This window comes from Aethalodelphis obliquidens, unplaced genomic scaffold (assembly GCF_003676395.1).
Source record: "Aethalodelphis obliquidens isolate GAN/ISIS:26980383/991018 unplaced genomic scaffold, ASM367639v1 scaffold80, whole genome shotgun sequence".
NCBI lineage: Eukaryota > Metazoa > Chordata > Mammalia > Artiodactyla > Delphinidae > Aethalodelphis > Aethalodelphis obliquidens.
Window position 1 is genome coordinate 5,835,629 of NW_020838024.1, and position 14,589 is coordinate 5,850,217.

Here is a 14,589-nt window from a genome sequence, read left to right on the forward strand (position 1 = left end):
TCGGCACATGAGGTCAGAGGTAGTCTCACTCATCCTGCTGTGGTCTCTGGCATAAAAATATACTCAGATTTGGAAAACCTCAGTTGTCTTTTGTGTTAGACAGCCATTGCCCTCTGGTCCATATCTGGTCCAGTGGCTTAAATGAAGTTTATTATAAAGAACATTGAAGGAACAGCCCCAACTGTGTCTGGCTGTCATGCTTTCTTCCCCCCACATAAAGAGCTGCTTGGCAACCACCTGGGGCTGCTCTTTCTTGACCCTACTCCACAGATCCTACTTCTCGCTTTCTGGATTAGAGATAGGAACCGGAAACCGAGAGGCCTTGGAGATACAGAATGACCATCCTCTGGTCGGGTTCTCCCTTGGAAGTCACCCTCGCCCCACCCCAAGTTCACAATCATGGTTAGAAAGTATCTCACCATTTTAAGCTTAATTCACTCACTCAAAACTCAGCAAGCCCTTGTTTCTTATAAAACCCAAACCGCAAACCCAGACAACTGTTATTTAGTATAAAAGATCCCGCTGAGAGACTGCAGCAGCTTTAGTTCTAATCCCTCACATTTGGAAAATAAAATACTTTCCCACAAGCCACACTTTCCCTTCCTGGCACACAGCAGCTCAAAATCTCGATCTCTTTTTCCTGTCCATCACCCACCATATCCACGTGTGTAAGCAGGGTGCACTATTTATAACAAGAGACTGAACGAATCTCTTGCTAAAGCATTGCGACAATCTAGCTCCTTGCTATTCTTTTTTTTTTTTTAATTAATTATTTTTGGCTGCGTTGGGTCTTCGTTGCTGCGTGCAGGCTTTCTCTAGTTGTGGCGAGCAGGGGCTACTACTCTTCGTTGAGGTGCACAGGCTTCTCATTGCGGTGGCTTCTCTTGTTGAGGAGCACGGGCTCTATGCACGCAGGCTTCAGTAGTTGTGGCATGTGGGTTCAGTAGTTGTGGCTTGCGGGCTCTAGAGCACAGGCTCAGTAGTTGTGGTGTACGGGCTTAGCTGCTATGTGGCACGTGGGATCTTCCCGGACCAGAGCTCGAACCCGTGTCCCCTGCATTGGCAGGCGGATTCTTAACCACTGCGCCACCAGGGAAGCCCCGCTATTCTTCTTAGAATAATAAATTGCTTAAATGACACAGATATTCTAGCATAAACAAAAAATGCTAAAAAATCATTTCATGTTTAATATGAGAAAAGAGACACTAGAAAATAGTTTATCCTTAATTAGCATATTCTACATTCAAAGTTAGAAATCAGATATCTGCTAATGATATTTTCGTATTCTTGGCAACTTAGAACAATTGTATTTTGCTGTTTTACAAAATTATCTGTCAGCCATGTTGGCCTCCCAGACTCTGATTCATTAAAAAAATGACATTGGCTTGGCCAGGTTACCACCCTTTTACTGAAACCGTCATGGGAATAGCCAGGCATAGCTCTCAAATACAGAGGTTCATGTGCAGACTCATAAGGGAACTCTTTCTCTGATCACCAACCTCCAGCAGCACCTCATTCCATCTCCCCTTTGGGAACCAGAGGCCAGCATGCTTCACTCTTCTCTTGAAGAGTTTCAGGGGTCCCACTACATTTTTAGACCTCTGTTGTCCAATATGGCAGCCACTAGCCACCTGTGGCTATCTATATTTAAATTAAGATGAATTAAAATTAAAAGTGCACTCCTCAGTCTCACTAGCCACTTTTCATGTGCTTAAAAGACACACATGGCTACCATATTGGGCAGTACAGACATAAAACATTTCCATCACTGCAGAAAGTTTTACTGGATAGCTCTATTCTAGACAATACTTTTTAGTAGAGGGAGAGAAGAAAGAAAGAAAGAAAAAGAGAGAAAGAGAGAAAGAAAGAAAGAAAAGAAAGGAGGGAGGGAGGGAGGAAGAGGAAGAAAGAAAAAAAAGAAAAGAAGGGAGGGAGGGAGGGAGGGAGGAAGGAAGGAAGGAAGGAAGGAAGGAAGGAAGGAAGGTGAATCCTGGGAGAAAAAAAAAGGCAGAAAATAAGAAGAGAAGACAAGGGAAAGAACAACTTGAAGAAAAAAAAAAGTTTCTTCTTTAAAATCTTCACTAGCCTGTGCTTCCTGGTTCTTAGAAGCCTGGTTAGAAGAAATAGGTATTCCCGGGCTATAAATACAGTCAGGTTTCCTCTGCGGGTCAGTTAGGAAATCAGCACCTCAATGCTGGACATCCTTGGCCATGATGGCAGCAGATCTGCTCTCACCTTCCTCACTAACTAAAATCGTCTGAAACGCGGCTCTCCTATGACTTCTTGATCTCCCCCCGCCTCTGTTGATCCAATTGGATCATTCTGCACAGGCCACAGACTTGTCTCCAGACACGGGTCTGGAGGAGCTCTAACCAGGCCCTATGCACGTTTTTCGCTCTGCTTTTGCTCGGTGCCCCAATTCAAGTTGCCACTGGGGGGATTCAACACAAGGCAGCCTAATCAGCAGCTGCCTCGGAAACACGGGCACTTTTTAATTTTATTGGTCAGGCAGAACTCCCTGCACAGGGATTCTGGTGCATCGCCTGGAGCCAAATACTCAACCTCTTTGGGATTCAGCTGCCCTACCTATAGAAAGGTGAGACACGAAAAGCAAGGGCCCAACCCAGATGCCCTGAGCCAGGTCTTTTAGAACTCAACTATCTGAGTCTCCACGCCCTTACAGGTGTCACTACTGCCACACCCTCCTCCCTCCATCTCCACTTCACTGCAGGCCTGGGGACAAGATGCCAATGACTCCTCTTGAGCGCTCTGGCTGATGGTGTCAGGGCTCAAAGACACTCCACAAGTTCCCCAGAGACTGAGCCTGCCTCCAACTTGGTTATGAGACATCTATCCAGTTTCTACTGGGTTGAGGATGATGGAATTGAGGATGAGCCCCTGAGCAGGGCTGTGGAGCCCCGAGTTCTGGCGGGGATGGGCCCTGGAATATCAACATCCCCACCTTCCTCACCCCTCTTGGCAGCCTCTTCTGACCTTGGCTGTTTGAGCCATGACTCTATAACAGGTAGGATCCCAGGCACAGCACAGGCACACCCAACCGTCTCCGTCCCTCACACGTCCCCACACCCACCCACCCACCAGGCTATGCTGACACATGACACACCCACTAAACAAGAGATGGTGGTTCTTACCACAGACCATGACGCGCCATTGTCTCCTGGCAGTTGAAAGCAGCTCTCGTTTCCAAAACACACAGTAGAAAGAGGATCAAGGTTTTTTTCCTTCTCTTTTATTTTCAAATATTAGGCTGACTACTTCCTTCTAGCCTCCCTGGATAGATCTCACTGACTATGCTACATCTCTAGTCCTGAATACTCCTGTCCCTCATAGACGGACAGGTCTTCAGAGCACGGAAGCTCCTGCTGGTCTCGGAGAGAATAAAAGAAAACCTGGAGACCCAGGGCTGGAAACATGCTCTTCCATCCCTAACCAAGTAACTGTGACTGGATAAGAAAGCCAGGGGCTCCACGGTGCTGCGCTACCTGTGCTGTGCCCGTCGAGTCCAGGAGCTGGGGGAGAGAGTGCTTCCGGCCATCTCGGGAGACCTCCAACATCCTGGCCCGGGGGTCCCCATTTCTCAGCATCAGCTCATTATATTCTTCAACAGACTCTAGACGGTGCACACCCCCTTGAAAAAACAGAGGGGAAACATGACTCGATACAGAATGAAGAGAATCTTAAGAGCATGCATAGGTATCAACTTGTCGGTCTCCACCCACATTCATGGTGGCTCAGACGGCCTGGTGTCGAATACTTCAGTACTTTCAAAGCGCCCAGCTCACTGCACTCAACCATGAAGCCCTGCATAAGCTTGGTGCGTGCTGAGGCCATAATGCCAGGCTCGGAAGAAAGTGCTCGTTTTGGAAGTGAACAGCTTCAAAAAGGGCAATGTATATGTTTCATCCAAGTAACATGTAGCTGTGGTTGATAAGGCAATAAACAATAGTGAGAATGCTATCAGTAGACGACTTCTTAGTGCTGGAGGCATATCACTTTGTGGTTGGTATAGTTCCATGATTGGGGGATGCCTTTTTCCATGTACAGCAATGACTATTGAAACAAACTTTTAGTTAAAGTGTAACAACTTACAGAAACGGGCAGAAATCATTAAGTGTACGTACAGTTCCATGAAATTTCACAAAATGAATACGCCGATAACCAACATCCAGACTAAGACATAGAATATTACCAGATCCCCAAGTCCCCTTTTGTGCCACTAACCCCCTCACCCAAGCGTAACCATTATCCCAGCTTCTAACACCACAGATCACTTTTGCCTATTTTCAAACTTGATATAAATGAACACATACAATATGTGTATTTTGGTATCGGGCTCCTCGTTCATGTTGCTACATTCCAATGGTTTGTTCATCTCCTTTCTGCATACTATTTCATCGTATAAACACAGCACAATTTATTTATCCATTCTATTGCTGATGGACATTTGATGTGTTTCCAGTTTCAGATCCCAAATAAGGGTCAGCAAACGTTTTCCGTAAAGGCCAGATAGTAAATGTTTTAGGCTTTACAAGTCACAAATGCTCTCAGTCACACATTCTTTAAAATTTTTTTTTATAATGCATTAAGAACGTAGAAAGCGTTTCTATCTGTGGGCCATACAAATACAGCTGTGGGCAGAAGCTTGCTGACCCCGATCTAGAATATACTGTTACTGGACGTTCTGTGACGTATCTGTTGGATGTACCTAGGAGAGGCACGGCTGGGTTACAGGTACATGTTCCCCTTCACCACGCAGGATCACCAGGGTGTGTGAGTGCTTGCTATTCCACTTCCTTGTCACACTTAGCAGTGTCAGTCTTTCTAATTTTAGCCACTCTGCTGGATATATAATGGTATTTCCCTGTGGTTCATAATTTACATTTCACTGAGGGCTAGTGAGATTGAGCTTCTTTTCAAGTATTCATTGGCTGTTTTTCTTTTTTAAGGTTGTAAAGAGGCTGTTCAAGTCTTTTGCTCATTCCTTTCTTCTTCTTTTTACTTTTTTAATTGGACTACTAGAAAATTTTATTATTTTTTTTCTTTGCTCATTCTTTTATTGGATTTTTCTCTGTTGGTTTACAAGAGTTTTATTTTCTTTATTGTTAATATATTTTAGATATGAGTCCTTTGTGGAATCTATGTATTGCAAATATCTTCTCCATGTCTGTGACTTGACTTTTCACTCTCTCAATGGTATTTTTTATTTTTAGATGTTGGGGGTAGGAGTTTATTAATTAATTTATTTATTGTTTTTGCTGTGCTGGGTCTTCGTTTCTGTGCGAGGGCTTTCTCTAGTTGTGGCAAGCGGGGGCTACTCTTCATCGTGGTGCACGGGCCTCTCACTATCGCGACCTCTCTTGTTGTGGAGCACAAGCTCCAGACGCACAGGTTCAGCAGTTGTGGCTCACGGGCCTAGTTGCTCCATGGCATGTGGGATACTCCCGGACTGGGGCACGAACCCGTGTCCCCTGCATCGGCAGGCGGACTCTCAACCACTGCGCCACCAGGGAAGCCCCTATAGTAATGATTTTTAAAGACATCTTTATCATACTTAGTTTATATTATATACTATTTTAAAGTAAGATAGTTTAAGGGACTTCAATCATTTTAAAATTTTTTATTTTTTATTGAAGTATAGTTGATGTATAATATAAATTACACATGTACAATATAGTGAATCAGTTTTTAAAGGTTATATTCCATTCATAGTTATTATAAAATATTGGCTATATTCCCTGTGTTGTACAATATATCCTTGTAGCTTATTTTATACCTAATAGTTTGTACCTCTTAATCCCCTACCCCTATGGCCCCTCCCCCGCTTCCCTCTCCCCAGTGGTAACAACTAGTTTGTTCTCTGTAACTGTGAGTCTGCTTCTTTTTTTGTTATATGCACTAGTTGGTCGTATTTTTTAGCTTCTACATATAAGTGGTATCATACAGTATTTCTCTTTCTCTGTCTGATTTCTTTCAGTTAGCATAATACCCTCCAAGTTCATCCATGTTGCTGCAAATGCCATTATTTAGTTCTTTTTTATGGCTGAGTAATATTCCATTGTATATATACACACATCTTCCTTATCCATTCATCTGCTGATGAACATTCAAGTTGCTTCCATATCTTGCAATTGTAAATAATGCTGTTGTGAACACGGGTGCATGTATCTTTTTGGATTAGTTTTTTTTTAATATATATACCCAGGAGTGGAATTGATTGGTCATATGGTAGTTCTACTTTTAGTTTTTTGAGAAACTGCCATACTGTTTTCCATTGTGGCTACACCAGTTTACATTCCCACCAACAGTGTATGAGGGTTTAAGGAAATTTAATTTAATTAATTTATTTTTTTGTGGTACGCGGGCCTCTCACTGTCGTGGCCTCTCCCATTGCGGAGCACAGGCTCCGGACGCGTGGGCTTAGCGGCCGTGGCTCACGGGCCTAGCCGCTCCGCAGCATGTGGGATCTTCCCGGACCGGGGCACGAACCCGTGGTCCCCTGCATCGGCAGGCGGAATCTCAACCACTGCGCCACCAGGGAAGCCCGGGACTTTAATTTTAAATGATGGATCAATTACACTGAATGTAGCTATAATCATATTATGATGTTTATTATATACTATATATATGTGGAGAGCCATGTGTATATATGTGTTTGTGTATATAACTATATATACATATAGATTCTTTGAAATATCAAATTCTCCTAGACTATGTAATATTTTCATTTGATGACTTAAAATTTCAATTTATCTAAAAATTTCTCAGGAAGTTTTTCATGGAATAAAACAACATGATTCTGTACTCTTTTAAAAATATATACTATATTGATGTGTTTTCAATAGTGATGAAAAGTTAGAACAGGGCTGATACAGTTATATCATAATGGACATTTCTAAAAGCCTGGTTTTTCAAAAGCTACATATTAACTTTGTGATTCAAATTTCAGGTTTTCAAACACCTGAAATTCCTTTGCAATCAAAAGAAAAATTTTCATTTTCACAAACCTAAGGCATTAACATGGATAAATCAAAAATACCAAAGTTAAAAGGGACCCTGCTGGCAAAAAAAGGAGGTATGAAGTAAAGAAAACTCTGGTTAGAATATCAGGAAAAATGTTCCATAAAATCGCTTTAGTCATTTTGGAGCCAGACTGGCCCAAATCTTAGTGGAAATGGCTGGAAACTCTTTACAGAACCTCCTTAATAATTCATGACCAGGTTAATCTATCTTGGCATGCTTACTCATCTGAAGAAGATTTATTAGAAGAAAATTCCTTTTGAGCTGACAGGGAAGCACTTGCCATTGATAGAAGAGAAACCACATACGGTAGTGTCTGTAGATAATATACTGATATGTGAATACCAGAGTGACTCGCTTAAGAAAATATGAAATAAATATCCAGGTTTACAGGACACAGAAATTAGGAGGTGATCACATTAAAATCTCCTGCATTCAAATGTCTTTAGACTGAACATATTTCAAAGCACTGAATGGAGAACCAATTCCTTAAGCCTCTTTAAGGTGCCTCCAAACTACTTTTCCAGTCTTAGCTCCCACTATCCTGCTACATGAATTCACTGCTCTAGCCTGATGATCCTCAAAGGAGAGGATTTGTCCTCTACCCACATCCTTACCCAAACTGGGAAGCATATAACTATCACTTGAAGTTTTACCCAATTTTGCCCACACCATCACCTCCCATGCCAAGAATCTCCTTCCCCCAAATCTCTCTGCTGGACTGAATCGTCGTTACTGTTGGATTATTGGATCTTTCAGATAGCTGAGGCAGAAAAACAGTTCCCAAAAACTTCTCTAACCAATTCTTTTCCCCATCGTCCCTAAGTATTTCTCACGCATTTTGCCCCAAGTCTAGACCCCGGGTTTCCTCCTCCTGTGTTCTACCAAGCCCCGCCCATGTACTGGCCATCCTTTATCTTGCTTCCTCTGGATGCCTCCCCCAGTATCACAACTCAGAGACATTTCAGTCTTCATACCTCTTGTTCGTGCCTTATCATGACCTGCAAGCTCTTGAGAATCTTCCTATCTGAACCCATTCAAGCATCTTCCCCTCTTGAGAGGGAGCGAGAACGATGAATAATGATAATGAAAATGACAATGATGAACGTGATATTGACGACGACGGTCATAACAATGGCAGCTACCATGTGGTGAGGGCCTACTGCTGCCACAGTTGGGAGTTGCGGTACCATATACATTCGCTCAACTGGATCTCTCAACAAGGCCCAGCATTTAGAAGGCATTCACACTGATTTGCAATTATAACCCTCATCTTACAGGTGAAAAATTTGAGACCCAAAGAAGTTAAGTCACCTGTCCCAGGTCACACAGCCAGTAATGGCAGAGCTGAGAATTGCACACAGTTCTTCCTGACTTTGTGCATGTGCTTCTTCTACTATATTTCCTTGTTATGGCCTTGGATGTCTAGGAAAAACACAGGAAGAGAGGGTGGCATCCATTTGTGGCAAAGAGTAGCCAGTTCTGGATTTACTACTCAGCTGAATGTCCTGCACATTCTAAATTAATAGTACGAACATGGAGAATCATAGATCTGGAAGGTCGTCAGCTAGGATCCCCTCCCCACATCTGTATCCGTAAAGCCCCAGACTGGGGAATGGGATTCTCTCCAAGTTCCTCAGGAAGCCAAGGGGTGGGTAGGAAGAACTCTGTCTGGAAGACAGACTGAATGAGTGACCTTTGGGATCCCCTTAACTTCTCTGGACACATCCATAAAATGAGGAATGTGACTGCACTGGTTTCAAAGGTCCCTGTATTTCCCCAGAGCTCTATGACCCTCCCCTGGGAACTGTTTATAAGGTGCTGATCAGACAGCTGACCTAAAACCTCCTTCCCCACCGCAAACACACATAGGGTTTAGATGTATTTCTCTCAGTTGTTCCTCGGGGCTGAAGGGGAGCTGGTCGTTCTCCGCATGTGAGGACCATCTTTCCCTCTAGTCTTATCAGACTCTGGTCATCACATTGCTTTTTGTCACAAACCCATATCCTAACACTCAGTCAGATAGACACTACCTAATTATTCTGAGTTACAAGTACAAAGCAATTCATTTTGTCACTGAGTTTTTTTTTTTTTTTTAAATGGATGTATTTTATGGTCCTAAACCTGCCACCTTACCTGAGAATAGTAGGGGGCAGGCAATGTGGGTTGGAGATGCTCTTGGTTGGCAGCCAGAGACGGCAGGAAGATGAAACTGACATACTGGGGGATGGCCATACACCATGCTTTGTCCTAGGTGCTTTTATGTGTTTTTTGTTTGTTTCAACCTTTCAAAGTCAGGATGATCATCTCCTTTTTTAGGCGAGGGAGTGGAGGTTCAGGGAGGTTAAATAACCAGGCCGAGGTCATAAGGTAACTTAAGAGCTGAGGGGTAAACTTGATTGCACCAAGCTTCCAAATGCCTGCTTTTCCTGCTAGACCAGATGTCTTTCACAGCTGGGTAGCCAGGGGTGATTTCTCCGTGAGACCAGCAGACACATTGCTGAGGGCCCATGCCACTTCTAGGGGCCCGCAAAAATGTTTTGATTTCTTTTAAATTCAGGAGAAAAAAAATGAACATAATAGTAATTAATAGATGATAATGAATCCAGCTTGTATCTTTATACCAGCGCAGCCATGAAATATAATTTGCGGGTTTTTCCCCTCTTTTTTCTATAGAAAGAGCCTGTAAAGGCTAAAGTGCCTCAGACCCACAGAAGTCCCCACACACAGCCTCTGACTTTCTCTCTCAGGGCCTAGGCCAGCTGCTATGATGTGCCCAGGAAATGGCAAATCTATTTGTTACAAAAACTACACCTCCATCCCATTTCCCCCCTCCCCCTACCCCATTTAGTTGAGATGCAGATTTGTTACTAAATAAATAGCTCTTTGCCCCAGGTTCCCATGGACCAGGGGTTTGAGGAAGAGGTATGTTTGCTGGAAAGATAGGCCATCAGGAGTATTCCACAGTGAAAGGGTCACCTTAAGTCCTGTTGAAGTAGGTGAACCAAACACTACAGGAAATTGATGTTTAAGCAGAGGCAAACAGAGATGTTGACATTCATTTCATTATGACTCAAATAAAAATACTGACGTGGGCAGCCAGGTTGAAGGTGGCTGTTATGCCCGGGGCACGCACCATCAAAAGGAAAAAGAATTTGGAGGTTTTAAGGAAAAAAAGAGCTCATCCTGCAAATGACTTTATCTTCCCGAGCTCCTGAGGCTGGAAGCTCCATTTCAGGCGGGTGTATCAGGCAAAGAGTCCACATACCTGAAAGACGACTCTTGAGTTTCATTTTACTGCTTCCTTGTTTCGGACTTTCCAAGGACCCCTTGGATTCCTCGGGGCCGCATGCATCTTGGGAGTCCTCTGTCCCAGGCATCTGAAATGCAGAAAGCACAGAGCTGATGGGAGAGGCTAGTCTGCGGCCACTTCTGCCATCTCCTCTGAGACATTATCTCAGGCTCAAGCAGCAGCAATACAGGTGTCACATGAGAAAAAAGGTTCACGGGATCAAAGCACAGCCCTTCAGATAACCTGGAACCACACAGCCTCACACTGACAAGTTCCTCCTCGGCACGCATCTCAACGCACAGCATAGAATCAGGGAGGGTTCAAACTGGAAAGGGTCCATGGGGCCATTTTGTTTCTTGAGAAAGCGTGTTGATCAAGGTCACCCAGGTGGTCACAAAGCCACAAGTAGACTGCAGGTCTCCTGACTGGTGGGCCAGTGCTTTTCCCTACAGTACAAACTACAACAATGATTAAACCAGAAATTTTAAATTCAATTCTAAAATTCTTAAAATACAGTAAAGCCTTGATTTTGTGGCAGCCAAATAACTACACCCTGGGTCAACCAGATATTCCATGTGTTACACTCCCATTAAAAGGAAACAACAGGGCTTCCCTGGTGGCGCAGTGGTTGAGAGTCCGCCTGCCGATGCAGGGGACACGGGTTCGTGCCCCGGTCCAGGAAGATCCCACATGCCGCGAAGCGGCTGGGCCCGTAAGCCATGGCCGCTGAGCCTGCGCGTCCAGAGCCTGTGCTCCGCAACGGGAGAGGCCACAACAGTGAGAGGCCCACGTACCACAAAGAAAAAAAAAAAAAAAAGAAACAACAACTCCAAAATGGAGTTGCTTGTGCTAAGCCCCACCAAGACTTCATACCTAAAGGAACTGCAGTTCCAGCCTCTCCCAGGAGTAGAATTTAAACCAGTCAGCCAGTAATCTCCTGGTCAGTGAGGTAATCTGCCTGAAACCCCATTTTTCTCTGAGGGACGGTAACCTCGCCTGAAAGAATCCAGCCCTGTAACTTCCGCCCCACCCTCTGTCCGCCTATAAAACCTTCCATTTTGTACAACTCTTCAGAGTGCCTTTCTCTTTTCTAGATGGGATGCTGCCCGAGACATGAATTGCTGAATAAAGCCAATTAGATCTTCAAATTTACTCAGCTGAATTTTGTTTTTTAACACTCCTGAGTACTGATTAAATACCTTCCAGAATCAAGCACCACCCAGGACACACAGAGGCATCTATGAAGTCAGCCCACATGTCTGTAAGTTGTATGTCTACATTATCAGACACCAAGAGGTTATGCAGAAAGGATGACCCCAAGGCCCCTTGGTCCTCCATCTGAGAAAAGCCCAACATGCTAAGAAGAGCCATGCTTATTAGAGAGGAGAAGGAGACTCATGTGCTTGAGAGTGGTTATGAAAATATCTGGAGTGGGGGGCTTCCCTGGTGGCGCAGTGGTTGAGAGTCAGCCTGCCGATGCAGGGGACACGGGTTCGTGCCCCGGTCTGGGAAGATCCCACATGCCGTGGAGCGGCTGGGCCCCTGAGCCATGGCCGCTGAGCCTGTGCGTCCGGAGCCTGTGCTCTGCAACGCGAGAGGCCACAACAGTGAGAGGCCCGCGTATCGGGGGAAAAAAAAAAAAAAATCTGGGGGGTAAATTTACATGTAGAAAACTTAGGAGATACATCGAACAAATGAGCCTTCTCATTTGAAATTTTATTTTCCTTTGAGGTTCTGGAGAAAAAAAGTCATATTAATTAAAATAGGTATGATTCACACTAAGGAACATACATGTCCTTTAAAAAGACACAGATGATATCCTTTACCACTTAGCAGTCATTGGAAAGTCTTGTAATCATAATGTAAAGAAAAAAGAAACCCTGAATTTTAAGAGATAATAAAAATTATACATTGTATATCAAATTCAGTTTATGAAAACGTATAAAGTAAGCAGTAAGAGTAATCTCCCAGGTAAGCCCCCTTTTTAAGAGGTAATTGTTTCTAGCTAACTCTTATATGTAATATAAAAGATCTGGAAGCTTCCCCCATCCCCCTCAAGTTCAAGTATCTTTTGGGATGAGAAAGAAGAAAAGAAAAATTCTGAGAAATGAGGAGATGTAGGCGAATTGAGGAAGAGGCATTGGGAAAACAAATTAATCTTGATATATAAAACAAAGATAAATTTGGTGAATTCCTATTACAACGTCCGGGATTGGCAGGTCTCCAGGTTTAAATTATGAAGTAAAGGCAAGAATGGAATCCTGAGGGTGATTTTAGAGATTCTCTAGAGGGACATCTTTCCCAACACCAAATTGGGGCATTAATTCATACACAGTACAAAAGAAGCCTCTTGGAGACATGCCAGGGATGGGGGGGGTGGCACAGAAGGAGACATGCAAATAGGAATAATCCAGAGAGAAGCCTCAGGGCCTCTCCTGTGCTTGGCTTAAAAACTTTATGGAAAGAATCTGTCTCCAGACCGTAAACAGCAATTGCTGGAGACGGAGTAAAATTCCTGGTTCTTCCCGGTTACACCGCCTGACCCAGGCTCCCAGAGAAAGGTATTCCTCAGTTTGCTAGTCATTACCTCCTCTGATGCCCATTACATGGGTGGCTTACTACACAGTGGTCAAGTCTCAGACAATCAGAAAGGCTGACTGAGAAGCTCAGGTGCCAAGGGAGGAAAGCAACCCCAGCCCACCGTTCCTGGACCTGTGAGGTTTCCTCCTTCCACTCTGCGTTCCAGTTTTTCAGCACAGCCCCAGGTTTGCACACAGTTGGAGACATTCTGGAGATGACAGAAGCGCTCACAGAAGGAAAGTGGCCTGTCCGAGGCTTCCCAACTCCTACAGGCGAGGCTGCGACTCCACATTCAGTCTCTGGATCTCCACCTTCAGGTATTACCAGGCTATTTCCCACCTCCAACCTGAGATGCTTTTCAATTAACACTTTGGATGATCAATACTGTACTGTACAGTTCGTTCACCTCGATTTTTTTTCATTTAATTTGCACAGCAAATATGTCTCAAGGTAAATAATATTATCTCCACTTGACAGATGAGGAAATAAACTGAGACCCTAAAGTAATACCATTTTGTTTACAACACATACCCGGGATCTAGGATAGATTATATGTGAAGAGCGTACAAAATGAGTGGTGTAGAGTTTTACAAGAGCTTTACATGCTCTATGTCGAATCTGAAATCTTTATGACGCACACACGAATGCTGTAAGCTCTTTGATTTTTTGAATCTGGGGAGGTGGTTTAGAAGAAAGAACCACAGCCTTAAGAAACAATATTTTCTTTCTTTAAATCCTGAAATGCACCAAAGAATGACATGATTTGGTTTCTATGATCTATAAAATACCAAAAGATTATACCAAAGAAATCTTACGCTCAAGATGGTGTATGTTACATAACTACCGAAAGCCTGTAGCTAAAAGCTAAAATCAATCAGAATGAACCCAGAGATATCTCAAAGCGTGGCAAAGGGCACACTGGTGAGCTTGAGGCAGAAGTGAAATCTTATTTCAGAATCTCCTGGCCACGTTAGCAAAAGGTTCTGAATTTAAATGGAACCATTTCCTCTTGTAACAAAAAACCAGTCTGTCATGGTTTTAGGTGGCTTATAACTCAATGAACAGGAAGTAGGTTGCTTAGATACATTAGTTCCAGATTATTTCAGGAAGTAGCAACATATGAAGTGCAGTTTGATTACAATGAACCTCTCTTCAGTTTTATGACTATTGTCTGAAAATGTCCACACTGTAAGAAAGACCCTTTGCTGTACTTTTTTTTTCTTTTTTTTCAGACATGCAGAACAAATCAAACTGCTCTGGAAATGATGTCATTTTAGTTGTTCTAAAATGAAATGTGCAGAAAGTTCTCCTGGAAGGCCTTTGGTTCAGAGAAACAGTTGATATAATCTATTATTCATCAGCAATTTCCAATTCACGTGTCATATAACAATGCCATTATATTAATGGAATCTAATATAATTTGCCAATTTCCAGGTTTAGAGCCTCTCTATTCGTACAGTTTCCCACACCTATAACCTATGAGATTCTCTCTCAGTGAAGAAGAATCTCTAGCTTCTGGTTTTATAGCAAGGTGGTAGGGGAGTGTGGTTGAGAATCCTGGGCATAAATCCTGGTTGCACCATTTAGTAGCAATTTAGGCATGTTTGTCAACCTCTTGGAGCTCTAATGTTGTCGTCTGAAAAATAGGGCTTGAATTAAGAGTTAAATGATATAGTCTT

General features: G+C 43.4%; 1 protein-coding gene across 6 annotated transcripts in view; it reads right to left on the reverse strand.

Annotated features, from left to right (window-relative positions):
• Nucleotides 1-14,589, reverse strand: part of PDZD2 (PDZ domain containing 2) — a 377,132-nt gene that overhangs the window by 43,912 nt on the left and 318,631 nt on the right. For all 6 annotated transcript variants that reach the window (XM_027092702.1, XM_027092705.1, XM_027092704.1 and 3 more), the window contains 2 exons: nucleotides 10,307-10,418; nucleotides 3,504-3,649 (listed from right to left, as the gene is read on the reverse strand). In XM_027092702.1, the coding sequence (XP_026948503.1) occupies nucleotides 3,504-3,649; nucleotides 10,307-10,418 (258 nt within the window). The remainder of the gene's footprint in view (nucleotides 1-3,503; nucleotides 3,650-10,306; nucleotides 10,419-14,589) is intronic.